Source organism: Mustela putorius, unplaced genomic scaffold, assembly GCF_011764305.1.
Source record: "Mustela putorius furo isolate JIRA1106 unplaced genomic scaffold, ASM1176430v1.1 tig00537227_pilon_pilon_pilon, whole genome shotgun sequence".
Taxonomy (NCBI): Eukaryota; Metazoa; Chordata; class Mammalia; order Carnivora; family Mustelidae; genus Mustela; species Mustela putorius.
This window is the reverse complement of record NW_025422368.1, coordinates 21,541,948-21,569,342: the sequence shown is the minus strand read 5'-3', so window position 1 is coordinate 21,569,342 and position 27,395 is coordinate 21,541,948. Positions and strand designations below refer to the sequence as shown.

The 27,395-nt window shown below is 42.8% G+C and overlaps 1 protein-coding gene across 4 annotated transcripts in view; it reads left to right on the top strand.

The window, feature by feature from the left end:
- Positions 1 to 27,395, top strand: part of BCAT1 (branched chain amino acid transaminase 1) — a 112,476-nt gene that overhangs the window by 7,310 nt on the left and 77,771 nt on the right. The window contains exons 1-2 of one of the 4 annotated variants that reach the window (XM_045073366.1): positions 25,118 to 25,441; positions 26,534 to 26,605. The exons of 1 other annotated variant lie outside the window; for it this stretch is intronic. In XM_045073366.1, coding sequence (XP_044929301.1) covers positions 25,223 to 25,441; positions 26,534 to 26,605 — 291 coding nt within the window. In that variant the 5' untranslated portion in view covers positions 25,118 to 25,222. Of the gene's footprint in view, positions 1 to 25,117; positions 25,442 to 26,533; positions 26,606 to 27,395 lie in introns of those variants that run through there. 2 more of the 4 variants (XM_004775992.3, XM_004775993.3) reach the window with 2 other exon arrangements.

Genomic DNA, 27,395 nt, shown 5'->3' with positions numbered 1-27,395 from the left:
TGCCTATTGTCTACTGAATTTAGCTTCTAATCTGTTCTCCCATCACTTTGCCATCTGTGCACTCCTTTATTCATAATGGGGGATTTGCTGTAGCTCAGAATGAGCTCTTACATTTCCACATATTCCTTCCTAACCCCTCTCTCCCCATTTATGCCTCTCCCCGTGTGTTCCCTCTGGTGCGCCCCTCCCTATGTGGCTCACTCCCCGGGCACTTTTTGAGAACGGTGACCATTTTCCTAGGGAAATGAACATGAATGGAAGGTAAAAAGGTAAGAGTAGGGCCACATTTTGAAGTTAGGATATCTGATATCATACATACACTGATCACACCCTGCAGTCTCTCTGCACTCACCCTTCCTCTCCTCTGGCCTGAATCTTGCCCCATTGTTGCTGCTTTACAGGTAGTAGCTGAGTTCAATCATCTATGACTTCTTGGCTTCATAGGTCAGATTAATTGTGCTTTTTATCTCTTCCTTTTCAAACAGCAGCTGCATCTTTCCATATCTGGGTTTGTTTGGAGTCAAGCTTTAACCGACTCCCAAAAGATAAGGTCTATAAACACATAGAGAATAGTAAGTATTTACGTGTTTTAATGCCTTTTGCCACTCCTTTTTTACAGAATGTCAGTGGTGAAACTGTGTAGATTGCAAATAGACTGTCAGTGTAAACAGACTATAAATATTTCTGGGAAAATGAATAACAGTACGAACTGAAGACCACAAAATTCCTAACAAATAAACCCAGCAATGCCACTCGGCTAAATCACTAGTTTTCATATTTCAGCAGTTTGTAATGGGAAACTCCCCTGTCATATCCCATGGAACTGACTTCGAATATAGAACAGGGTCATGTGTCTGGGAAGGTTAACCAATTCCAATACTGTTTAACATGTTCTTTTTTGTTGTTGTGAACAATGCAGTTCTTAAGCAATCTAATTAATGCATACACTGACAAACAAATCCAACAAAAGAGGCACTTAGAGGCAGTGTTCATTGAATACTGGAATTTTGAAAGAAAAAAATCTATTAGGTCATGTTCAGCATTTACTTCTGCCAAAGAAGGATTGTTCTTTCAAGTTTATTTTTCCAGCTTTCAATTCTATTCCACTTAAATACCTCGACAACCAGGACTTTTCAAATCTTCTGTGGACAGTTCTCCCGCCTAGTGTATTCGCTGTGTAAAGTTTCCTGATAATTGACTTATTTCTTTTTCCTTTTGGTTATACTCATCCACCATTTATGCTTGGCTCTGCTGACTCATTTGCCACGAGTCTTTATGCTTTTTAAAAAAATATCATATAACATTATGTATGCTTTCATTGCTTGGTTTTAAGATACAACGTCATTTTTTAAAAAAGATTTATGCATTTGAGAGAGAGAGAGAGAGAGTGTGAGTGAGTGCACCTGGTGGGGAGGGAGGGGCAGAGCCTGATGTTGGGCTTGATCTCATGACCCTGAGATCATGACCTGAGCCAAAACAGAGTTGGACGCCCAACTGACTAAGCCACCCAGGTGCCCCATAAAGTCCAATGTTATTAACTAAACTGGCATTTCTTTTCAGTAACATTAGTTAGGAATGTCATTCATTCCGTGAATATGTAGATAAAGGGCGTCAGTGAGTTTTATGTGCGTTAATAATTTCATGCCTCTTAACATTAACGTCATCAGTGTGGGTCAACCAGGCTCCTTCTTTCCTCTTGATCAATGTTCCGAGAACATTATTTACAGTAACCCATTAGTCTACCACTTTCTGTTAAAAGACAACATAGAAACTGGGATTGAGGGGTCATTTGCAACCATATGAACTTAATTATATAAGATAATTTTTAGTATGAAATTATGAGTTATTACTAACCCACTTATTTTTTAAAATAAATAAAATAATTAATGTTTAAAACATTATTTGTAGCCACCTGGGTGGCTCAGTGGGTTAAGTCTCTGCCTTCAGCTCAGGTCATGATCCCAGGGTCCTGGGATAAATAATAAATAAATAAATAAATAAAATATTATTTGTAATATTTAATATTTGAAATAATAGAGCTTAGAGATCATTCTTTGTCTATAGGATCACACAATTGGTATCTTAAATTCAAGTAAAATTTATTACATATGGTAACTGATATATAATCTTACATTTATTTCTTATTTATCTATTTAGTTGACAACATATATGAACAAGAGCAAAAAAAATTTTTTTTTAAAGATTTTATTTATTTATTTGGCAGACAGAGATCACAAGTACACAGAGAGGCAGGCAGAGAGAGAGGAGGAAGCAGGCTCCCCGCTGAGCAGAGAGCCCGATGTGGGGCTCGATCCCAGGACCCTGAGATCATGACCCGAGTCAAAGGCAGAGAGGCTTTAACCCACTGAGCCACCCAGGAGCCCCAACAGCAAAAATTTTTAAAAAAGAATTGATATCCTTTTCAACCCTATATTAGTTTAATTTTACTTAAACTATCTATTTAAATGATCTATTTAAGCTAAGTTAAACTGTATAAACTGCTTTAGGATTGAAATATTTGGTTAATATGTTAATATATTTATATGATATATTTTAGGACTTATGTGATTCACTAGCTTAATTGAGAGCCTTAATTAATTTTGGTATAACAAGGAAAATAAGAATTCTGTCTTTTCTACTGAGGAAACATTTTCCAGTGAACACAGAGGAAAAACACGATCTTACTTTTAAAATAATTTGATGATACATCCTTTGGGATAAATATAATAAAAATGTTTTACTAAATGATGGATCATTATATTATTTTAAAAGTAAGATGAGGGGTGCTGTGTGGCTCAGTTGGTTAAATGTTTGACTTTTGATTTCGGCTTGGGCCATGATCTTGAGGTTGTGGGTCAAGACTCGGGCTTCATGCTCAGTACAGAGTCTGCCCAAGATTCTCTCCCTCTCCCTCTACCCTTACCTTCCCCACTACATGCGTGCTTCCTCCCTTTCTCTCTCAAAATAAATAAGTAAATAAATAAATAAGAGTAAGATCATACTTTTCTTCTCTGTTTGCTGGAAAATTTATTTTATTTTATTTACATTCAGCTAATTAACATAGAGTGTATTATTCGTTTCAGAGGTGGAGTTTAGTGATTCATCAGTTGCATATAACACCCAGTGCTTCTTACCTCATGTGCCTGCATGAAATAGATTTAATGGTTCAACATCATTATTAATATTTAGTTTAATTGGAAATGCCTTGTATTTCCTTATAAACATTGTGAAATGATGTATGAACAAGAGTATTTATTGCAGCAATGTTTGTAATAACTAAAGATTAGAACTCACCCACATATTGATCAGGTGTAAAAAAGAATGAGGTTAAAAAAAAAAATCAGTGGAGAGAAGAATAAGCAGGCTCTCTATATATACAAGAGGAAAAGCTCATTGAGACTTTTCACTGTACATGTTTACGTATTTGATTTTTGACATGAGTTTATTATATTCAAAATAGAAATGAAAAAAAAGAAATGGAAATGCCTTGTAGTGGACTTAACTTGACTCAAAAGCCATTCTCAAGAAAATCTGAAATTTTGGGAAATTCAGAAATACTGGGTAATTCAGCATAATTCAGTTAAGACCAAGGATATATATCTTGACAAAATTTCAAAACTTGTATTTAATTTTAACTAACTGAAAATGCTTTATTGAAAAGGCAGGTTAAATACAGCGTGCACACCCGATTTTACAGGACCTGTTATATCAAGAGTATGCAAACTTTTTCAAACCTAAAATTTGTGTAATAGGGACAAGCAAACAATGATTGATTTGAGTTTCATTTGATTAAATACTTACATAACTCTTATTAAGGCTATTAGTCTTTGTACTAGGTTAATGGGCAAATGGAGATAATTCGAGCATTATGTTTCCTCTTGAGAAATAACTATGCAGGGAGAGAAATGTATAAAAACAAATGCAATAAAGAATAAGGATTGCCACAAAGAAGTCTGCAAAAGGTACATACGTGCTTAACAAAGATGAGTCAGAGGAATCAGGGAAGGCTGTCCAATGGAGAGGAGGTTTGAGCAGAACCACGCAAGAAGGCTAGATGGACAAGGAAGGGAGTGCATCTCAGGCCAATACACGTTCCACTTGTACCCAACCCCAGCCTTCCGGAAGTGGATTCAACCACGATTGACTTACCATAGAAGAATGTGAGGAAACATATGTCCAGCCTCCTGCCAGACCACTGGTAAACACAGAGAGCACTGAGGACATCCTCCAACACCCTCCAGGGAACAAACTGTTGGAACTCATAACATTGGCAACCTGGCCACTAGTGACATGCGTCCTGTTACGCCTTTTTCACAGGGCCCACATCCACCTTCACTCGTTCTTGTTGCTCTTTGTTTTCTGTCTTGACTCAAGCCTCACTGGACCCTCCCACCCAAATTTGTCCATAATACCCTTTGCAGCTCAATATTAGTTGCAATCACCTTCCCTAAATATATCCTGCTCCTCCTGGCCTTAGGTAAGGTCACTTGCCTACCAACCTCTAGTGGATGTTGCTCAATTTCTCTACCTTCTGCTCTCAGAATTAGAGGGGTGCTGATCTCCTTTCCTGTGCCCAATACTATTTCCATGTCAGGCTCCCCCTGTAAAACCTCTCTCTGCTACTCACACCATCAGTCTGTGATACCCGATCTCTTCCCTGTAACTATCACTGAAAGACAGCCTGGTCAATTTGCCCCCGTTGCTCACTGAAGATTTTAGCCTTGGTTCCTGCTTCTCTCTTACAACTACTTTAATTTCTCATCTCCTTGAACTTGCTACATTCCCCAGATGCCACCCCCACCTATGGCCATACCCTGGACTTTTGAATCACACTAAATTACAAGTCCTGTGGGTTATTTTTGTCCAAGATATATCTGACATTTTTACAAATCTCTCCATTTGAGCTGCCGTGGGCCCAGTGCGAGCCACTGTCTTCTCTTCACTGAGTATGTTTCTTGCACACCTCCATCTCCCACCCCTAATCTGTTCTCCATAGAGTGGAGTAATGGCATCACTCATCTGCTTGGAAGAATTCCTGAGCCCCTACCTTATGCTTTGAATAAAACTCAAGGTTTCTGCTGTGCTTTAGAAGTCCCGGAGGAATTTAGCTCCTCTCTTTTTGTAGCCTCACCTTGTTACCGTTGTGGCAACCTCCTGTCATCCCCCCAAATTTCTCTTCGAGGCCTTTGCCCTTGCTAATGCCTCCGCTCAGAAGGTTCTCCTCCTACTCCTCATCTAGCTAACATCTTATTGCTCTGCCAGCCTCAGACTGAATGTTGCTACCTCAGAGACCCTCAGGACCCCGTGTGATTCCCAGTCTTTCAGAGCACTAACTGCAATCTACAATTCTCATTGGCATGATTAGCATTGTGGTTTTGGGATTGATGTCTGACTCTCCTTCTAGATCATACATTTCTTGAAAGAAGGGAACATATTGCTTTTTACTACCATTCAGCTCTATGCATTCTGCTTCCTGGCCCATTATACATGGTTGGTGAGTGTGGTAGGCTGCAGAATGGCCCCTCAAAGATGTTCATGTCCGAATCCCCAGAAACTTCTCATTATAAAGGAGATTTTGCAGATGTGAATAAGTTACAGGTCTCGAGATGAGGAGGTTATCCTTAATTATCTGGGTGGGCCCAGTGTAATCACAATGGGTCTTTACAAGAGGGAGCAGGATGGTCATGGTCAGAGGGAGATATGGTAATAGAAGCAGAGGGGTGTGTGGGGTGGAGTGGGGAGGAGAGAGGGGGGAGTTAGATTTGCATATGCTTCACTGCTTGCTTTGAAGATGGAGGAGGAAGGGGCCATGAACCAAGGAAAGGAAGTGGCTTCTATGGCTTCTCGAGGCTGGAAAGAGCCGGGAAATAGATTCTCACCCTACATCTTCCCAAAGGAATGCAGCCCTGCTAACACCTTGACCTAGAACTTGTGACCTCTGAAACTGTAAGATAATAAATTTCTCTTAAGCCACAAAATTTGCAGTAATTTGTTACGCAACAATAGGAAATTTATACAGATTTTGGTACCTGAAAGTGGGGTGCTGCTATAACCAATATCTAAAAATGTGGATGAGGTTTTGAATTGACCATTGGGCACAGAACAGAAAAACTTTGAGGAGCATGATGGGGGGATAAAAAGGCCTAGATTGCCTTGAAATGGATTGCAAATTAAAAGTGCTGCTGCTAACACATAGAAGGAAGTGAGGGCCATGGTAGAGAAAGTACAGAGGATCTTACAGAATATCTAAAAAGTCATGGACTATTGGTAGAAACATGGATATTAAAGCATTGCTGATGAGGGCTCAGAAAACCTTGAGGAACATGTTCATGGAAACCAGAGGAAAGGGGATCCTTGTTATATCATGGAAGAAAGCTTAATGGAATCATGTATTACAGTTATGTGGAAAGCAGAGCTTGTATGTGATGAAGTTGGAAATGTAGTTGAGATTTTCCAAGCAAAATATTGACTTTTCCTCTTTTTTAAGATATTATTTCTTTGAGAGAGTAAGCACGTGTGCACATGAGCAGGGGGAGGGGCATAGGGAGAAGCAGACCCCCCACTGAGCAGGAAGCCCGATGCAAGCCTCTATCCTGGAACTCCAGGATCATGACCTGAGCCAAAGGCAGACACTTAACTGATGAAGCCATCTGGGTCCCCCCAAATACTGGCTTTTAAGCAATATATTTACCTCCTTGTTACCTCAGATACTGTAAAGCATTTATTGAACAAATAATTTAAGAGGGCCCACCATATAAGCATCAGGCACTGCTGAAGGTCTTGAAGCCATGAGGATCAAGAGTTGGCAAAGTCACTGCCCTCGTGGTCCTTCAGGGAAAGTCATGTGCAGTGGTAGTTATAGACTGGGGCCGCACTACCCGTGGGGACTGGATTTGCTCTTGAATGACCTTTGTCGGGTTATTTATGCCTCAGCTTCTCCATTTAAAAAATGGTGGTAATAACAGTACCTACCTCATAGAGATGCTGTGAGGATTATATAAAATAACAAGTGTAAGTGCCTGATCCAAAATGAGTTTTACTTAAATATCTCACTGTACCTTCATAGAGTGCTCAATACTTCAGTTAGTGGTGTCACAGGAAGAAAATAGGATGAAATTATGTTAAAGTGACAGAGTGGAGGGGAAGCTGGGACTAATTCCTACTGGCTGGTCAGGGGGAATCTTCCCAGAGAAGGTGAACTCTGATCCAGGAACTGAGTACCACACACACACACACACACACAAACTATAAGGTGATCTTGAGGTACAGTGTCCCATAGAGGGACTAACAAATGACACTTACTGGGTTCTTAGACTTCTCTGTTAGTTTGATATTAGACCTCCATGACGGATCCTCTAATTTTTTTAAAGTTTTATTTATTTATTTGCGAGAAAGAGAGAGATAAATCACAAGCTGGGGAGGAGGGGCAGAGGGAGAGGGAGTCTTAAGCAGACTCCTAGCTGAGCACAGAGCCTAATGTGGGGCTTGATCTCACCACCCTGAGATCATGACCTGAGCTGAAACCAGGAGTCAGATGCTTAACTGACTGCACCGTGGAGGCCCCAGTGCTGATAGGTACCTCCCCATTCCAAACAGACATGTTGGGTATATGCAAAGAATCTTCTAAACAATAGAAAAACCAATTCTACAATCTTTAGTTCTTTACTTGTCTCTAATTTATATATAAAAGAAGTTTGGGGGTGTCTGTGTGGCTCAGTTGTTAGGTGGCTACCTTAGGCTCTGGTCATGATCCCAGGGTCCTGGGATCAAGCCCCACATTGGCCTCCCTGCTCAGTAGGAAGCCTGCTTCTCCTACCACTCCCCCTGCTTGTGTTCCCTCTCTCACTGTCTCTTTCTCTGTGATAAATAAATAAAATCTTTAAAAAACAATAAATAAAAAGTCTGGAGAGGAGTGCCTGGTGGCCCAGTCAGGTAAGTGTCTGCCTTCCCTTCAAGACATGATCCCAGAGGTCCTGGGATCCAGCCCCGAATCAGGCTCCCTGCTCAGCAGGGAGACACCTTCTCCCTCTGCCTCTGCCTCTGCCTCCTCTCCTCTCTCTCTCTCTCTCTCTCTCCCCCCCCCACCCCCAGTCTCATTCTCTCTCTCTCCCTTAAATAAATAAAATCTTTTAAAAAGTGGGCAAAAGAAGTCTGGAGATTGAGCAGGCAAGGAAGAAGAGTATTAGCTGGGGAAAAAACCCTGTTACCCAAGCAAGTGTGCTTGCCATTTCCCCTTCTCTACCCCAGAGGAGGGAGGGGTGGTTTTTCCATCTCTCCAACACGATACTCTCCAAACACTTTGTGAGGAGATTCGTAGGTTCCTTTGCCCTAAGGGTCTGGAGTGGAGCCTGGAGACTCTTGAGAGCCCCGGATTTGTGTTCCCTGGCCTGTTGGTGTCGAGGGAAATACCAGCCTCTGACTCTCCCCTGGGACAGTCCAGGCTGGCTGATGTTGCTTATGACAGAGAGTCAAGTAAGGATTTGCCATGGGGCGCCTGGGTGGCTCAGAGGGTTAAATCTCTGCCTTCAGCTCAGGTCAGGATCTCAGGGTCCTGGGAGAGAGCCACACATCGGGCTCTCTGCTCAGCAGGGAGTCTGTTTCCTCCTCTCTCTCTGCCTGCCTCTCTGCCTATTTGTGATCTCTGTCAAATAAATAAATAAAATCTTAAAAAAAGAGAGAGATATCTAAAAGTGACTGGAAACAACTGAGTCAACCTGATCTCCTCATTAGGGAGGTAGATTCAAAAGTGGGTTTGAAGGGCAGGCATGAGAGAAAAATAAAACTCTCCCTCATTGCGCTCTGTTAATGCTGTTCAGTAAATGGTTGTACTGATTTTCATCAAAACTCCCTGCTCCTGCCACATCTTTTAAAACCCCTGGTGCCTCTCTTCTGGGTGTTTCCGAGATTCTCTGAGAGAAATCAGCTTTTTAGCCGCATCTCCTTCATTGAGCATTGTGGTTCAAGTTTCTACACAATTAGTTATTTGTCTACGATCACCTTAAAAAATATTGCTGTATTGATGAGTTTCTGGGAAGATGTGGAGAAGGTGCATTTGTTCAGTCTACCACGCTTAATTGGAATCCCAGGCAAATATTTTAAGGAGAAATGGTAACATTTTCGGTGATTTCAGTACTGATACTTATTTGTCTGTATAGATTACCTTGAACTCTCTTCTTTTTTCCCCTACAGTGGGATTTTTGGTCATTTTGTCATCATCAAAGAGCTGAAATTTAACTCAAAATGAATGCCTGTTGTTTCAGAGAAGAATTTTAACAAGAGGATGAAGATTATAACTTAGATTTGAAATGGATGGGGTTTGGAAACTGCATATGGGTTTTGATTTTTCTGTTTCACATTTTATAGATGAGTGAAAAGTTTTTGTTTATATGCATAACTATATATATTTTATATACATTGTATTTATATATTTGGACTCTTGGACACTTGTGTCTGGCTTCCTCTGACCTTCGTCCCATGGGCCTTTTCCCTTTGCTGATTTTGCTGTGTGTTCTTGTTTATCCTGTAATAATTCTGAGCTGTGAGCACGGAGTCCTGTGAGTCAGCAGATCACCAAACCTCTTCCAATTTTCTCCTCCATAAAATAGGATTTATAGGGGCGCCTGGGTGGCTCGGTGGGTTAAAGCCTCTGCCTTCGGCTCAGGTCATGATCTCAGGGTCCTGGGATCGAGTCCCGCATCGGGCTCTCTGCTCAGCGGGGAGCCTGCTTCCTCCTCTCTCTCTGCCTGCCTCTCTGCCTGCTTGTGATCTCTCTCTGTCAAATAAATAAATGAAACTTTAAAAAAAAAATAGGATTTATAGTTATCCTATCTTACCTTATAGTGTTGTGAGTATAAAATGTGTGTGGAACTAAGGGCCTGATGGAAGATACATCTGATAGAGGGGGGTTGTTATTACGAAGTGTGTTAACCATTCGTTAAAGAGCATCTTGTGTTTGTTGGTGTACGCTCATGCCTTTTTGGCAGGTGACAATGACCTACAAATGAATTAACTCTCAAATCTTTGATGACTCATTCGATGGGAACAACAGGTTCACAAGCCAGTTTATAAGGATTGCTGCTTCTTTCACTAAAATGTGTGTGTGTGTGTTCACTACCTCACAAGTATTAAATAACTTGGAACTTATTTTATGCTCTGAATATATCCCCCCCCAAAAAAAAAGGTCACATGCTGAATGTCACCCCCAAAGGGTATGGTATTAGGAAGTGGGGCTTTTGGGAAATGACTAATCCTTCATGACTAGGATTAATGCCTTTCCAAAGAGGCTGTAGACAGATCCCTTGCCTCTTCCACCATGTGAGGACACTGAGAAGTCTGTAACACAGAAGAGGGCCCTCACCAGCCAGGATGACACTGTGCTTCTGGATTTCCAGACTCGAGAACTGTGCAAAAGAAATTTCTGTTGTTTATAAGCTCTCGGTCTGTGGATTCTGTTCCAGCAGCCCAGATAGACTAAGACACTTTTCCCTTGTTTTCCACCCTCTTCTCTTCATGTTTTCCTGTGATGTGTCCCTGGCAGTCTGCACAGTAAACACACATTCATGGCGGAAGGTTACGAAGTGGGGAAAGCGCATGGAGTGGATTCTGACAGAAACTCTGGAGGTTCTCAAGTTGTGACTAATAGGAACTATTAAAACAAAATGTACCAAAGCTATAGCATAAATCCACTCCTTCTACAATTATATTTCTCTTTATTTTAAATATTTTATTTATTTACTTAGAGAGAGAGAGAAAGAGCACGAGTTGGGGGAGAAGCAGAGGCAGAGGGAGAAGCAGGCTTCTGGTTGAGCAGGGAGTCTGACGCAGGACTCGATCCCAGGACCCTGGGATCATGACCTGAGCTGAAGGCAGATGCTTAACCCACTGGGTCACCCAGGTGCCTCTGTAGTTGTATTTCTTACAGAGTTTGTCCATTGGCTGTGTTGAGGTGAAGGGAATGCTACTGAATATCTCATTAAATAGACCGAAGATCTGTCAGGGAGGTGATAGCTCTTCGGATCAAGAAAGCAAAGCACTGAGAAGGCTTTGAGGCTGGGATGGAACATGCCTCAATGCCACAAGGACCATATTGCGTGGCAGCTGACAGAGAGTACAAATTAGACTCCAGGCAGAATCCCAGAGGCAACTGGCTCTGTGGCTCCAGATTTAGAACAGCCTCATACTCAAGGAGTCCTTCGTCCGTGAGAACTGTGCATTCATGCCTGCGTCTGTAAACACCATGCGGGGAGACTGAAGGCTTCATAGTGAAACCTGGCCTGCCCCCCTTGTCTGCCAGCCATTGGGGCAGTGCCCAGAATTGCCCCGTTCACTGTCTGCCCTTTTCTTTTTTTTCCATGTCAGGCCCCAGAGGGCTGGAATATGCTCCAGAAGGGCACCTTTCTTCCAGTTCCTCCTGCTCCAACCTGTGTCATACCTTCTCAGGAGGATGATAGCGCCTCTGACTTCTTGAATCCAGTGCCTTAAAAAGACTCCCCATTGCCCAACTGTTGGCATAGATGTTCCTTAATAATCCTAACACGACCTGCCCCAAATAATTCTCATTAATCTTTCTTATCTTCTACGTCACGGAGTTTCCTGTGACTAAACCATACTTCCTCTCCTCTGTACAGCTGTCTGCTTTAAAGAGCTGTGTGGTGGTGCTGCACTGCAAACGTAGACCTGTTATAGGCTATTTTATTTGGTCAGAAATAATTTATGACCAATAGGCTATTATTCTGATGTTTTGAAGTAGCTGGAATCACCACAGCAAAAAACACCAGGTAAACATAAAACACACAAATGCTAACACTTTTAAAACTGCCTATTTTTTATGACAGAAGATAGATTGGTAGAGAGAAGTGCAGTTCTTTACTGTTGAGCCTGTTTTTACACAACAGGTGATTGCAGCATTGAAAGTCATAACTTCTGCTTTTACTTTCATTCAAATGCACAAGCTGAATTGCTATTTAAAAGCCATCTGTGGTGGGATGCCTGCATGGCTCAGTTGGTTAAGCCTCTGCCTTCAGCTCAGGTCATGATCCCAGGATCCTAGGATTGAGTCCCACATCCGGCTCCTTGCTCAGTGGGGAACCTGCTTCTATCTTTGCCTCTGCTTGCCCCTCTGCCTGCTTGTTCTCTCTCTCTCTCTCTCTCTCTGACAAACAAATAAATAAAATCTTTAAAAAAAAAAAGAATAAAAGCCATCTGTGGCAAAACATTTGCATATTAGAAGTCTTAGAATATGTCTCTTTTGTAAACTGAGAATGTCATATATTGGGCTTATTACTTATACTGGGGAGAAAAATGTTTGCCATCATCATTAGTGAGAAAGAGCTTCCATACCAATTTTTTTAAGTAGAGACTTTTTTGAGGAGGTGAGTTTTAAGTCACTTGAGGACTATACCAGATCCAAACAGTAAAGGATTTCCAGTAGAAGATTACTCCAGTAATCTGAAGAAAGGCAAACAAACAAACAAAAATACTGGCTCTCCTAGTACAATGGAAGAAGGTCTGACCACACTGAGCTGTTGGTTCGCCAAGAAGATTTATGGAGCATCTAAGGTCAAGCCACCACTTCTCAACCAGGCAGCAGGGTTTTCAGGAAGCCATGCCCCAAGGTTTGGTTTATAGACAAATGAAGTATCTATGGAGCCTTTCTTCTCTCTAAAATTATAAATAATTCCAGTTTCACAGATGCCAAATTTTCTCTAAATCCCCTCAGATTCATACTGATGAATCTTCACTGTAATTATTAATTATAACTACCATTAATTGAGAATTCACTGGGTGCTGGCATGGGCTTTGCGTGAATTTCTCATTCAGTGTTCATGAATAGCATTTCACAAATGGAGAAACTGAGGCACAGAGAAGCGCAGTAACTAGACCCAGCTTGCCAAACTATGAAATCTGGCAATGTCACCCCAGACTATGTGCTTCACTGCTGTATTATAGGGTCTCTTTATAAGCTTGGTAACCTTCCGTTAGATTGAAGAAACAACTGTGACAGACTCTATTCAATGGTTTGCAAAATGCTCTCACTTACATATTTCATTTTTACCTCTGCAGGGAAGGTATCTGAGGTTCAAAGATACAAACGTGAGGTTTAGAGGCATCAAGGTCACATCTCTCTAGATAATGGAGCTGGAGCTTGAAACAAAGTCTTGTAATGAACTCAGAACTCATGGCTTAGTAAGACTCAGAAAAAAGTTCCAAGGGGACTACACAGAAACTAGAGGGGATTAGCAAACTATCTTATTAATAGATACAGGCAGTTTTAGCAAATAGGGTTCAGTATATCTATGACACAGAGCCTGAACAAATCACCTCACTGAAAATCTGTTTTTGATTCTTCTATGCCTAATGCAATAGAGTTTATATAGGTACCAGTTTTCTGTTTTTCTGTTCTCCCTCTCCCTCTCTCCCCGTGTGTGTGTGTGTGTGTGTGTGTGTGTGTGTGTGTGTGTGTGTAATATGGCATTTTGTTTATCAATTTTTTTGGATTACCACAATAAGTTTAGCTGACATCCATCATATCAATTTTTACTTTAAATAAAAATGTGGTGGATTTATATATTCAAACAGTTTACTCAGAAAATATTTTTTGAGGTTCTCACATTGGCCTGGTTATGTGTTAAGTATTGGAAATCCAAAAGACCGGCGTCTGGGTGGCTCAGTTATTAAGCGTCTTCCTTTGGGCTCAGGTCATGATCTCACCGTCCCGGGATCGAGCCCCCACATCAGGCTCCTTGCTCTGCGGGGCGTCTGCTCCCTCTCCCTCTGTCCCCCCTCCTGACCCCACTCATGCTCTCGCTCTCTCTCTCCCCCCAATAGATAAAATCTTAAAAGAAAAAAGAACAAAAGGAAGGAAGAAAGAAAGACACAATGAAGTCGGTGCCCAGACAGGCGGGTACTGGTGCGCAAACAAGCAGGGCAGTAATCTAGCATTACAACTACTCTAGCAAGGATAAGGCTAAACTAGCATCTCCAACCTCCAATCACAGCCCTGGGGATGCAGGAGGACTTCCCGAAGCAGCATGCAAGTTAGGAAGCAAATCGATTCCCAGGTTCCTAGCCTTCTTTAAGTCTTTCCCAGTTCCATCCTGCAGGTGCACATTTAAGGAGGAAGCATCTTGCTGGTTCTCTTTCCTACCTGCCATTACATAACAGCCCTTCTCCGAGTCTACAAAGAAAAAGCTTTTCTTTCATTCACTCTGGCAAGCCACCAGAACATAAAGAAATCAGATGGTTCACGTTATAGTGTCAGAAAAACCTTGTCTAATCAAGTCACCATAAACCCACTACCAGGCTTCCTGTCTGCCTTACTGCTGCTTCTCTCCCACTCGGGGTGGAGGATGGCATTAGAAACCAGAAGTTTTGGCGTGCGTTGACATAGTCTCCGTTCAGACTATGTTAAAGATGGAAGCAGCAGGGGCAATGCCATTTTGGTTAAAAATCTTGCCTCTTCCGTGCCTTGACTCTGGTTTGTGAATCATCAAGGCTGGAGAGGAACACTGAAGAGAGTGGGTCCTTATTTCATCCAGGTGACAGACGCATGGCAGGCCTCCAGGCTTGATCTCTCCATGTTAAAATTAGAGTATTTGAGGGGCGCCTGGGTGGCTCAGTGGTTTGGGCTGCTGCCTTCAGCTCGGGTCATGATCTCAGGGTCCTGGGATCGAGCCCCGCATCGGGCTCCCTGCTCCGCAGGAAGCCTGCTTCCCTCTCTCTCTCTCTCTCTCTCTGCCTGCCTCTCTGCCTACTTGTGATCTCTGTCTGTCAAATAAATAAATAAAATCTTTTTTAAAAAATTAGATTATTTGAGGTTTATTTTAAAAAGCAGATCAGAAATGACAAATCTGTGGGTTGTGCCCTTGCACTACTGTCAGCAGGAGAAAGCTTGGTAGACTCTCTTCCCATCTGTGTCTCTGTTGCATATTTAGAATGTTCTCAAAGGGGTATTAAATACTCTGTTTACTTCTGATGGAGAACGGCATATCTAAGAGCAAAAGAGACGTAGCTAAGAGAAGTTGGTATTTTATGTTTTCTTGAAGATGTGTTACACTCACAGGAAAAGCATTTTCTTCTTTTATTTTTTATATTTTTTAAAGATGTTATGTATTTATTTGACAGAGACCACAAGCAGGGGAGCAGCAGGGTGAGGGAAAGGGAGAAGCGGCTCCCCACTGAGGAGGGAGCCTGACAGGGGGCTCGATCCCAGGACTCTGGGATCATGACCTGAGCTGAAGGCAGACACTTAACCGACTGAGCCCCCCAAGTGCCCCAGGAAAAGCATTTCCATTAACTTTTTCCAAAAGATTAGTGTATCCCCAAATACCACATTTTCCTTTGTGCTTATCTTTTGCTCAGTGTCAATCATCAACCACATCTCATCCCCCTCCGACCATTTACCACATAATTAAAACCAGTTTATCTTAGTTGTCATATATTGTGGGTTCCGCTGTAAATAATGCACTTAACAACCATGAGTAAAACTTAATACATCTGGGTTGTAGCCCAGAGCCTTTTCTTCTTGCTGTTTATTTCCTCCAAGTTGATTAACCTGGTCTCTTACCAACACAACAGCTACTTATGGGCTGGTGTAAAACAAAATGTTCTCTAAAGCAATCCAGGATATAATACTCTGGATCTTAAAAAACCGGCCTCATTTAATTAGGATTAATTTCTCCCTCTCAGAGTTCATACGTGATTCTATTTTGGTAAGAAGCAAAATTAAAAGCTTACTTATTTCTGAATGTGAAATGCTATTTCTAGACTAGATTCTATCTGGAATCCTCAGGTGTCTGTTCCTCTCTGTCCATCTGTCACTTCTGTTTAGGGTACTGCACGATGACCCAGAGTTTGCCATGCTGAGGGTTTCTTCTGTGTGCAGAGGAAAATGAAAAGTGCAAATGAGGGTGAGAGGAAGGTCAGGAAGGGAGAGATGAAGAAAGAACCTCGAGGGGCAGCTGCAGAAAGTGCAGACCCCCATACGTAGACTGAGCTCAGCGCTGAGCACAGTGAGCCCAATGGTTTCATTTATAAGAGAGAGAGCGAGCACAGGCAGACAGAATGGCACGCAGAGGCAGAGGGAGAAGCAGGCTCCCTGCCCAGCAAGGAGCCCAATGTGGGACTCGATCCCAGGACGCTGGGATCATGACCTGAGCCGAAGGCAGCTGCTCAATGAACTGAGCCACCCAGGTGTCCCGAGCCCAGTGGTTTCAAAGTGGAGTGTGTGCACCCAGGTTCTGCAACAAAGAACACTGGGTGCTGGAAGCATTGGTTATATATGAGTTTTCTTTACTAGGTCAGAAAAATTGCTTGTATTGAACTCACAGGGGTTGACTTGGGCACCATGTGCTCCGCCTGGGTATCAGTTGATCACATGTCCTGAGCTTTCCTCGGGGAGCGGAGGGGCAGCTTCACCTCTCCCAAGGGGCCACCTGTGCAGCCTTCTGCATTTGCCCTCTCTCAGCAGGCTGTGGTTGTGGCACTTGATGGGAACTTGGTTAAGAAGATTTACAGATTATGCCAGCCAGTATTAATTGATAATCCTTGCAAAAAGGAAAACTGGCCTTAAAAGATATCTGCAGGGTGCCTGGGTGGCTCAGTGGGTTAAGCCGCGGCCTTCGGCTCAGGTCATGATCTCAGGGTCCTGGGATCGAGTCCTGCATCGGGCTCTCTGCTCGGCAGGGAGCCTGCTTCCTCCTCTCTCTCTCTGCCTGCCTCTCTGCCTATTTGTGATCTCTCTCTGTCAAGTAAATAAATAAAAATCTTTAAAAAAAAAAAGATATCTGCAAACAAAACAAATGCAAAAAATTAAAAGCATAAAGTCAGAATAAAGAAAATATTGGGAACGTAAAAACAAGGATCAAACAAAAATAAGACAGCTAATATTTTTTTCAGTTATTACAAGTTCTCCATTATTCATGTTCCAAGATAAAAATATTAATGATTTAGTGGTGCCTGGGTGGCTCTGTCGTTAAGCTTCTACCTTCGGCTCAGGTCATGATCCCAGGGTCCTGGGATCAAGTCCTGCATCAGGCTCCCTGTTCAGCCTGCTTCTCCTTCTCCCACTCCCCCTGCTTGTGTTCCCTCTTTCATTGTCTCTCTCTGTCAAATAAATAAATAAAAATCTTTAAAAATATATATTATGATTTAATCAGAACTGATAGCAGTGGGCCATAGAATTTTGGTGTCATCAAGACTGTTTAAAAGGGATTTATATCTACTGTCATTAATGATTACTTGGGTCTTGTGTATATTGGGCCTTTAGCCAAGGATGGAATAAGAAAACAACCGTAACTTTAAAGACGTTTTAAAATGTGAATTATTTCATGATTATGTCATCTTTTTTACAACTATTTGTGTGTATGACTTATTATGTATTAGGTTATTTTCATAAATAACTAAGCAAACATGTTAGACTTGTATGCTGCTTTGGTTAACATTGCCGTGTAACCAAACAACCCAAGGGTTTGTGGCTCAAAACAGCAATGTACTATTATTTTTCATGATCTGTGGGTCATCTGGGCTCAACAAGGTACTTTTAACCTGGGGTTTCTTACGTGGTTTCAGTCAGACTTCTGGAAGCTCTGCGGGGCTGGATGTTCAAGATAGAACTCATGTGGCTGGCAGTGGATGTTGAATGTTGGCTGGGAGCTCATTTGGGTTTTTGTGAGCCCACGCATGGTCTCTCCATGGGATTCGAGCTTTCTACAGAATGGTGTCTGGATTCCAAATGGGGGAGACACAAATGCCTTCCAGGAGGAAGGAAGCAGAAGCTGCCAGGTCAATGAAAGTATGCCCCCCAAAATGGAACAGTGTTACCTCTACATTTGTGCCATATTCTGTTGGTCAAAACAGTCACAGGGCCTACGAGATTCAAAAGGGGAGGGAAAATAAGCCACCCCATGATGGGGTTGGGCAGAAGAGTATATATAACAGAAGATACTATTATGGCCATCCTTGAAAAATACAGTCTGCCATAAATGCTAATGTTTTTCCTGATGGGGTGTATAATCATAACATTTGGACTCCTGGAATAACTCAGAATTATAGGTAAGATCACAGACTTTGTGGTCAAACCGACTCACCTAGAGTTCTCCGATCTTGGGGAATTTAGCTGACCTGTCTGAAAAATCGAGAAAATAGAATCTATGGGATGGGGTGGGGACACTTTTGAATATTAGGTAAGAAAATGTATACACAAAGTGTCCAGAATATCATAACTGGCTGGATCAGTAGCAGATATTATTATGGTTTTGGGTTGGGGAGTGACTGGTTTAGAAAAAGCTTTTCAGAGCAAGCACTCAGATGATAGCATGGAGGATGTATCAGATAGAGAAGGTGGCCTCATCCTTATAGGGCCAAGGGGACCACTGGGGAGACCACCATCAGGTGAGGACCATCAGGGAAGGAGAGAAGCAGGAGAAGAAATGTGCAGGCAGAAGTCTCAGTATGAATTAGTGACTCACTGAATGGGGTGAGAAAGGGAAGGGAAACATCTAGAGCTATGCTTTTTTGCTTTTGAGATTGAGGTTTCCTAGACAGTGAGTAAATTTTATTAAGAATCTGGTCTCATAAAATCATCGAGTCATAATGGAACATCATTGTGTGAAAGTCATATTTTTTGTTTTTGCTTTGTAAATCACTTCCTTTTATTGGTAAAATTATTGTTCAAAGTAGAGAGCATGACATTAAAGATGTCATATCATTATATTTCAAATAAAGTTAGTTAGCTGTTATGGGTTGAATTGAGTCCCCCCAGGCGATATGCTGAAATCCTAAACTACCTGTGAATGTGATCTTATTTGAAAATAGGGTCTTTTCAGATGTAATCAAGTTAGAGTGAAGTAAAGCTAAAATAGGAGGGGCCCTTAATCCAGTATGACTTGTGTCCTTACGAGAAGAGGGAAATAGAGACACCTATAATCTCCCCTCAGAGACTGTAGCTGCAGCTACAGCTACAGCTGCAGCTGTGCGCCAAGCAACACCTGGGGTTACCAGAAGCTGGAAGGGAGGGAGGGGAGAATTTTCCATTTCAGGTTTTAAAGGAAGCCAGGCCCTGCCCACATCTAGCCCCCAGAACCGCAAGACAGTGTACATGTGTTTAAAGATTTATTTATTTATTTTAGGACGGGAGGGGCAGAGGGAAAGGGAGAGAGACACTCAAGCTGACTGCACTGAGCGTGGAGCCTAATTTGGGCCTCCATCTTTTAACCGGCAAGATCATGGCTGGAGCTGAAACCAGGAGTCCGATGCTTAACCAACTGAGCCACCCAGGTGCCCCCTTATCTGTGGTTTTAAGCCAGCCAGTTTATGGCACTTTGTTACCACAGCACTAAGAAACAGATATAGTAACTATGTATATATACTACAATGTTGTATTCATTTTACTTGGTTAAAGGGGTGTGGCATTAAAATAAGCCCAACTAATCCTTTTGTCAAGATTTCTTTCCCATTCACCTTTCAAGATGTGAGGTGGGGCTTTTTCAGGACAGCTAAAAGCTGTGACTCGTCTCTCTGTGCCTTCCAAATGGCAAGCAGAAACTTGTAAATCATAGGTATGCAATTTGTTTGAGAACCAAACTGGGCCTTTTAAAAATATTTCATTAAAAAAACAAAAAGAAACAGGGGTGCCTGGGTGGCTCCGTGGGTTAAGCCTCTGCCTTGGGCTCAGGTCATGATCTCAGGGTCCTGGGATCAAGCCCTGCATCGGGCTCTCTGCTCAGCAGGGATCCTTCTTCCCCCCACTCTCTTCCTGCCTCTCTGCCTACTTGTGATCTCTGTCAAATAAATAAATCTTAAAAAAAGAAACAAAAAGAAACAATGAGGGTGCCTAGATGGCTTGGTCAGTTGAGCATTGACTCTTGGTTTTAGCTTAGGTCATGATCTTAGGATCATGAGACCAAGCCCCGAATCAGGCTCTGAATTCAGTGCAGAGTCTACTTGGGGTTCTCTCTCTCTCTCTCCCCTCTCCCCCACCATACATTGTCTCTCTAAAATAAATAAATAAATCTTTGGGTAAAAAATCCCTCAAAGGGCTAAATACATATTTTTAAGCCCCCCCATATAATATTGTTCTGATCATTAATATAATCAAAGAGCTACCTTTAAGTGAGAAAGAATCGTGATTTTTAAAAATTAAAAGTAGAAATGTAACAGTAGCTAACACTTATTGAGCAATACCAAGATGCTAAGTATTGCTGGGTCCTTTATACACATCTTCATGCTGAATCTCATCACTGCCTTATTCCTCTGATTTTACATGTGAGACTCAAAACAGGTAATTTGCCAAAGGTCATACAGCTGATAATTGATAGAACCAGGGTACCAACCCTCCACTAGGACCAAATACATGACCATACTAAAGTCTCCACTGAGATGGGAGCCACATGTGGCTAATAAAATATAAAAGAAAATTAATTAAAATTAAGCAAAATTAAAAATTCAGTACCTTGGGCACACTAACCACATTTCAATGCTCTGTAGCCCCATATAGCTTGGTATAGGTAGAGAACATATTCATCGTTGTAGAAAGTTCTATTGGGAAGCACTGGTCCAGTCCCTTAACAGCATACATTGAAAACCCAGTTAAAGGGAGAGAAGGAATAGCAGAAGGAAGAGAACAGAGGAAAGAGAAAGATTTGGGGTGAGGGAGAGACTTTTAGTGAAGAAAGAAGCCTACGGTCTAGAAGTCAAGTGGGCTCTGAGGACATTTTTAGTCTGTTATATTGTAAATGTTGGCAGTGGAAATTCCAAAGCATATTAAAATATACTTTTTTAAAATTAGAGAGCTACAGTATAACAGATAAATCTCAACTGTGTGCCTGGCATTGAGTGAGGGAGGACTTCTAGGTTGACAAATAGGCATAAGTTACCATTATAAAAATTAGAGCAACAATAATCAAATAATTAAAGTACGGCAGTTATTTTGAAGTGGAAAAAAATTCTATGGAAATAGATAGCAGAAGAGCCCATGATAACCTTGATAGGGTTCAGAGGTGCCTCCCTGAGGACAAAGTGCCATATAAACTGAGAAAGGATTAGACAACCATCCAGTGGCAGGGGGGCTTTTTTTAAGGCAGATGGCCAGCTACAAGAAGTCCTGGTGTGAAGAAGGACTCAAACAGTTAAATGTGTGGCTGGAGAGAGGGAGAGCAGCAAAAGGTGAGCCAGGGAGTTAGTTGGGCAGGAATCATAATTTGGGATGGTGGAAGAGCTTGTTAAAATATTTGTCATAAGAGTGATGAGTGAGGATTTTTTAGCCTACAAGGGATATGTTCAGATTTGCATCTGGAGAGGATTTCTATACATGCTAAGGATGCTTTAAAAGGAAGCAAGGCTGAAGATGGGGAGGCTACTTGGAAGCTATTTGGTACTGGGATGGCAGAAATAGGTCTGGAGAAATGGCGACTGTCAGGATATATGGAGCTAGAATGTATAGATATTGGCAATCACTTAGTTGTGTTTGAAGGACAACCTTCAGGTTTCTAGTTAGGGCAACTGCCTTGGGTCAGAGTCTGCAACCTACAACCAATTGGCCAATCTGCTCTGTCTTATTTTTGTAAATACAGTTTTATGAGAACCCAGCCATGCCCATTCTTCTACATACTGCCTATGGTTGCTTTGAAATACATTGACAGATCTGAGTAATTGCAGCAAAGACCCCATAGCCCTAGGGAAAGGCTAACATATTTACTATCTGGCCCTTTAAGAAAATGCCAACTGAGATAAATGATCATTATTTTTATTTATTGAGGTATTAACACTTACTAAACAATGTTCTAAATAATTTTCATATGGTATGTATGTTATGATACTCCATCCCAACTGGCAAACATGAAGTGTTACTATTGTCCCATTTACAGAAGCACGGATGTAACATTTTCACTCATACCCATAGCATCAGTTACCAGCTCCATGCCACAGACTCCTCAAATGTTGACTTCTAAATCAGACTTCTCATCTGAACTTCAGAAAAGCATATCTCCAACAGCCAGTCTCAGAGATGCCCCAAAACTCAGTATGCCCCAAACCAGATTCCTGCTTATCCCCTCAAACCACATCGTCTTTCAGTGTTCCATTTTTCTTAGTGAATATCACCAACCAGAAGAGCAAGCCAGAATCGAAGGAGCCTTTCTTGGCACTTCTCTCTCCCTGTTCCTTCTCTTGTCCATTCTATTGAAAGATTGCTGAAATCTGGCTGCTTCTTTTCAACTGGGTCACCTACCACCTGCCAAGTCCATCTTATTAATAGGGTCATCATTTATGTGGGTTCTGTAATAGCTTTCTTATAAACCCATTTCACTCCATCCAGACCCTGCTCCAGTCTTCAAACTGCAGCCAGAGTGTGCTTTCTATCTTGTCCGCTTCTACCTCCATCCCTCACCTAATCTAACCTTTCCATGGCTTTGCTTGTTCTTAGGATTCCCATCAGTTTTTATTGTGTTTTCATGTTGTTTCACTGTTTTTGATTTACTCTACAGATAATGGATAGGAAAGCAAAAATCATTCTTTTTTTTTTTTTTTTAAGATTTTATTTATTTATTTGACAGATCACAAGTAGGCAGAGAGGCAGGCAGAGAGGGAGAGGGGAAACCATACTCTCTGCCGAGCAGAAAGCCCAATGCAATGTGATGTGGGGCTTGATCCCAGAACTCAGGGATCCCGACCTGAGCTGAAGGCAGAGGCTTAAGCCACTGTGCCACCCAGGTGCCCCGCAAAAATCATTCTTGTCAATACACGTGAAATAAATTCTGAGGGTCAAGGTTCAGTTAATTTAGCTTCTCAATTGTGGAAGAAGCTAGTTTTATGTCCATCACAAATTGATGTCACTGTTTCTGACTCAGAAATGTGTCTGTTCTTCGAGTAAGTTTTAACATCTGCCTGGTAACTTCATTACAGGAATTAATACAAGACTACAGACTATAATACAAGTTCATTTTATATGTATGTGACAGTCATGCTTTTACCTTTATCAGGGAAATTATCCTTTAACTTTATGAGGCATTATGCGTGGTTGGCTCTCTGCCAATGCTCCCAGCCTCCCCCTGAACCCTCTGCTTTCTCCACTCCAGCCCTGGCTCTCTTTTGTTTCCTGTAAGCACCATGTTCCTTCTCCCCTCAGAGATGTCCTTTCCTGGAATTCATTTTCACCCCAGATGTTTTTTCATCCCTTCTTGTAGTAAATATGTTTTATCCGTCAGGTCTCTAATTAAGAATCCCTGGCTGGAAAGCTTTTCCAGACCTTTCCAAGCAGTATACATTCCATTATTAGAGGCTGGTAAAACACAGGTGGTGCTTGTTACTTTTGCAGTTTTACATTGTAGAATTTATTGTTGCTTTTCAACAAAGTAACATTTTTCTAGATGGCTAAAGGCATTGCATGATAATGGGATGGAGGTAGGCTCACACTGCATCCCAGCACCTAGAGCCTTTGCCTTCACAAATTTTACCTACAAAATAAATATCTTATATTTTTGGCTGTAAATACTTACTGCTCAGGAGAGTGGTGGACTGACAAAATGTTTTTGAGAGCCATTACCACATAGGGTCAGCCATGAAAATGCACAGGAAGCATGGGGCACCTGGGTGGCTCAGTGGGTTAAAGCCTCTGCCTTTGGATCAGGTCATAATCCCAGGGGCCTGGGATCTAGCCCCACATCAGCCCCACATGGGGTTCTCTGCTCAGCAGGGAGCATACTCCCCCCCCCCCCCCCCCTGCCTCTCTGCCTACTTATGATCTCTCTCTCTGTCAAATAAATAAATTTTTAAAAAGAAAGAAAGAAAGAAAATGTACAGGAAGCAAAACCATTGGGCTGAGCAAAATGAAGGCTATTAGGAGTCTTGTTCAGGTGGAACAACTGGACAGGAATCCAGCTGCAGCCACTTGAAGTGGGAAGAAGTAGAAGCAGTTAATACAGATACCCTTGCGCAAAGTTTGGCTCTGACAAGATGAGAGGTACAAGTGGCACTGTGGTAATTCTTTAATAACCTCATTCTTGTATTATATATGCTTTCTTGACTGAAAAGCAAGGATTTACAAGTAATATGTAAAATAGCCAGAAAACTGGAGCTGTGTAGTATCTACCTTTAAAACAATTATAGACTTTTAATACATGTCTGGTGTAGTCCGTTAAATCAAGCTTTTGAATGCAAATCAATTGTTAATTTTTCAGCCAAGGGTTTCTTATTTTAAGGCATGGGGACAAGGTTGGAAAATGGCAGCCTTAGAGTTTAGTCTGTACTTTCTATTTTTAATTTGATTTTAAATTTCTTCAAAGAGACTGGTTTCCAGGGACCTGTGACCTGCCTGGGCTATATGGTCTCTGGAGCTTCATAAGAGGCTTTTCTATGCCTTTTATGAAAGGAAAGGAGGAAGGGAGAAATGAATGTCTTGTGCGTTGATAAGATTAGAGCTATATTGTCGAGAAGGCTGTATGAAATCAATTCTAAAACCAGACCAGATTTAACCGCACTTACCCAGAATAAATGGCCCTCCTCCTTTCCAAGAATAAATCAGCCTAAGTCACCACTTCCTATTAGTTCTGAAGCCCAGAAAAGCTCATAACTTAGGCTGACGTTGCCCTAAGAGAACACAGCAGAGGAGGCAGTAGCTTCCTTATCCCTTTCAAAGGTCGCTTTATCAGCTCCCTTTATAAATATTGCGCCCACGGGCTTACATCAGAAAGCTCGATTCGATTGGGGAGCTCTCCATAGTCTATTTTTGCCTGAAAACGCTGAATAGGGTGGGTCTAAGTAGCACCGAGGTCTCGGGGCAGAAGGAGCTCGTAGAGATATGACTGAGCCTGGGAGCTCCGCAACAAATCCACTCGAGTAGGTGGTGCAAAGAAATCGAAGACCCAGATTCACGTTTTCCTTCATCAGTTTGCGCGTGCGGGTGGGTGGGAGGTGAGAGCAGTGCCCAGCTGCCAGTCCTGAGCTGCAAACTGCCTTTAGTCGGTTTGTGCAAGGAAACTTTCCCCTAATGTAAATTAATTTCCCCCAAGGTGGCCTTCGCCCTTGGCCGAGGGGCATTTCCAGGCCGCTTACCCAGAGGTTGTTTGGTAAATAAGCACGCTCATGAAGTGTCTGCATTTGGAAAGGCGCTCGCCTGCGGCGCGCGTTCCCGAGCCCCAGCCCGGGACCAGGTGGCGGGGACGAGGGCTTTGGTTTTCCCCACTGAACAGAGAGAAGGACCCGACCGGTGGAGGCTCCTCCTCCAGGAATGCTGGAGGGACTGCGTCGTTCCCTGAGCCTCGCCCTGGCGCGGGGCCCCCGGCGGTGGCAGCCCGCGCCGCGCAGTCCGTGCGCCGGAGCTTGGCCGCGCCGCCCGCTTTCGCATCCAGCCGCGCGCTGCGTGCCGCCGCCGCTCTCCGCAGCCCCGCGCTCCCGGAGGCTCCCCATGGCCAGCCCGACCCGCGCCGCTGCGGCCCTCGCCCGTCAGGTACCTGAACCCGGGCGTTTGTGGAAGGGGGGGCGGAATGGACCCGGGGTCTCCGAAGCCAGCCGGCCTGGTCGGGCGCAGTGCTGGCGTTTCCTGCATCATCCTGCTTCGCCGCGCATCGCCGTTGTCTCCACCCAGCCGTTTCTTCCTTCTCCAGCCCTAAGCGAAATCTAGACCTCCAGCCCGCGAACTCCGCTTGGGAGAGGCCCCTGCCTGGCAGGTCTAACGGCCAGCCGGTGACCCGCTGTGGAACGCGGCGCGGACAGCCACCGGGAACGCGAGGGTCGCCATGGAAGTCGCTTTGGGGGAGGAGGGGGAAGCGGAATTTCTGGGTGGCCAGAACCGAGAGCCACATCCTCCGTGCTTTCACCACCTCAAAATATTTTGACCGCAGCCTTCTGCCTCCTTGGATGCCTCCCTCCCCCACCCCCCTCACGTAGCTATTTAGCAGATTAGGATTTTTTATTTATTTTTTTCTTTTCTTTTTAAAGGTCTGCACCTTTCCCCAATTCGTCCCACTTCCATTGTGTTCTTAAGCATCTTTTATATTACTGCCTAATTCCCTGAGGTTTTGTCCTTAACCTGTGAGGTTTGGTGTCCACGCGCCTGCATTGCAGGACCCTGTCCTTGGAGAAAATGGTTCATTCTCGTCCTCATCCCTTTTCTAGTCTTGCTATTGTGCGCGAGTGATTGACAAGACCACGAGGCTGAGCGCGCTCAGGAGATTTTTCTATAAATGGCTTAAAACCCTAGTCTAGACTATTTACTCGGATATAAGGGGGGACAATTACCTTCTTGTTCTTTGCTGGTGAACCCTTGCTCTGTGGGGCGACCCTGGAATTTAACCGGTCTGCCCTAAGCCAGCGGTGGAGGACGAAAACAGCTGCGTGGTCGGGAAGGGTAGAAAGTGAAGGACAACACTCCCAGGACGCTCTCCTTTGGGGCTGGTGCCTGGGTGCTTGAGCCTCCTTTCCCTGTTTGCTCGGGTACCTGAGCGGAGCCCGCGGTGTGATGGTAAGCGATCCGATCCTCATTACCCCAGGCCGCAGTTATCCAGTTGGCTTTACTTAATGACTTTAATTCTTCTTTAAGGACTGCAATAACGGATGCTCCCCAGAATGTACTGGAGAAGCGGGATCAAAGGAGGTGGTGGGGTCTTTCAGGGTAAGTTATCTGCCAGAGTGAAACAGCAATCAACTGAATAAATCTATTTCTTGTTGAGATTTGGGCAATTTTCACCTGTGAGTTATATATTATTTTAGGTATGCTGCCATGCATTTTAAATTCCATTCCTGGGGGGGGGCGGTATCATTTGGGGAGCATTAATATCTTCACATCTAAAATTACCAGGCAGTTGTTTATTTTATTTCATGAGTCATAACTTTTTCTTGGAGAACAATTAATTTGTAAATATTCACCTAGAGGTTTATCTGATCGTATCAATAAGTATAACCCTTCACTAGTGGAAAAAGTTACACTTGACCATTTTTCTCTGTAAAGCAACACCTAACATTTTACAGTAACTATGTTGTACTTCACTTTCTTTATGAATTATGGGGGTTATATATTAAGTAATCTCATATAACTTTCCAGGCGACTAATGAGGAGAAAATGAGAAAGAATCTTGTAAAAGCACTTTGAAAATCATAAAAATTCAAAGATAGGGTGTATTATTATTTTCTCTATGAATCATTATCTCCACCCCACCCCACCCCACAGCTTTCCACCAACCAGGGAGGGTTTTTCTTCTCTTTATGTCTCCCTCTACTCTCCTGCCTATTTCAGTCACTGTCAATTGTCATCCGTAGCACAGAGTGTCCTAATGATCTCACATCCTGGCAGGGTTCAGAGAGGGAGTGGAAACTTGACTCATCAATTTCCCACACACCCAACTCTTACTATGTGGTAGGCATTGGAAATCTGAGGATAAATTCAAGATAAGGTTTGTGCTCTC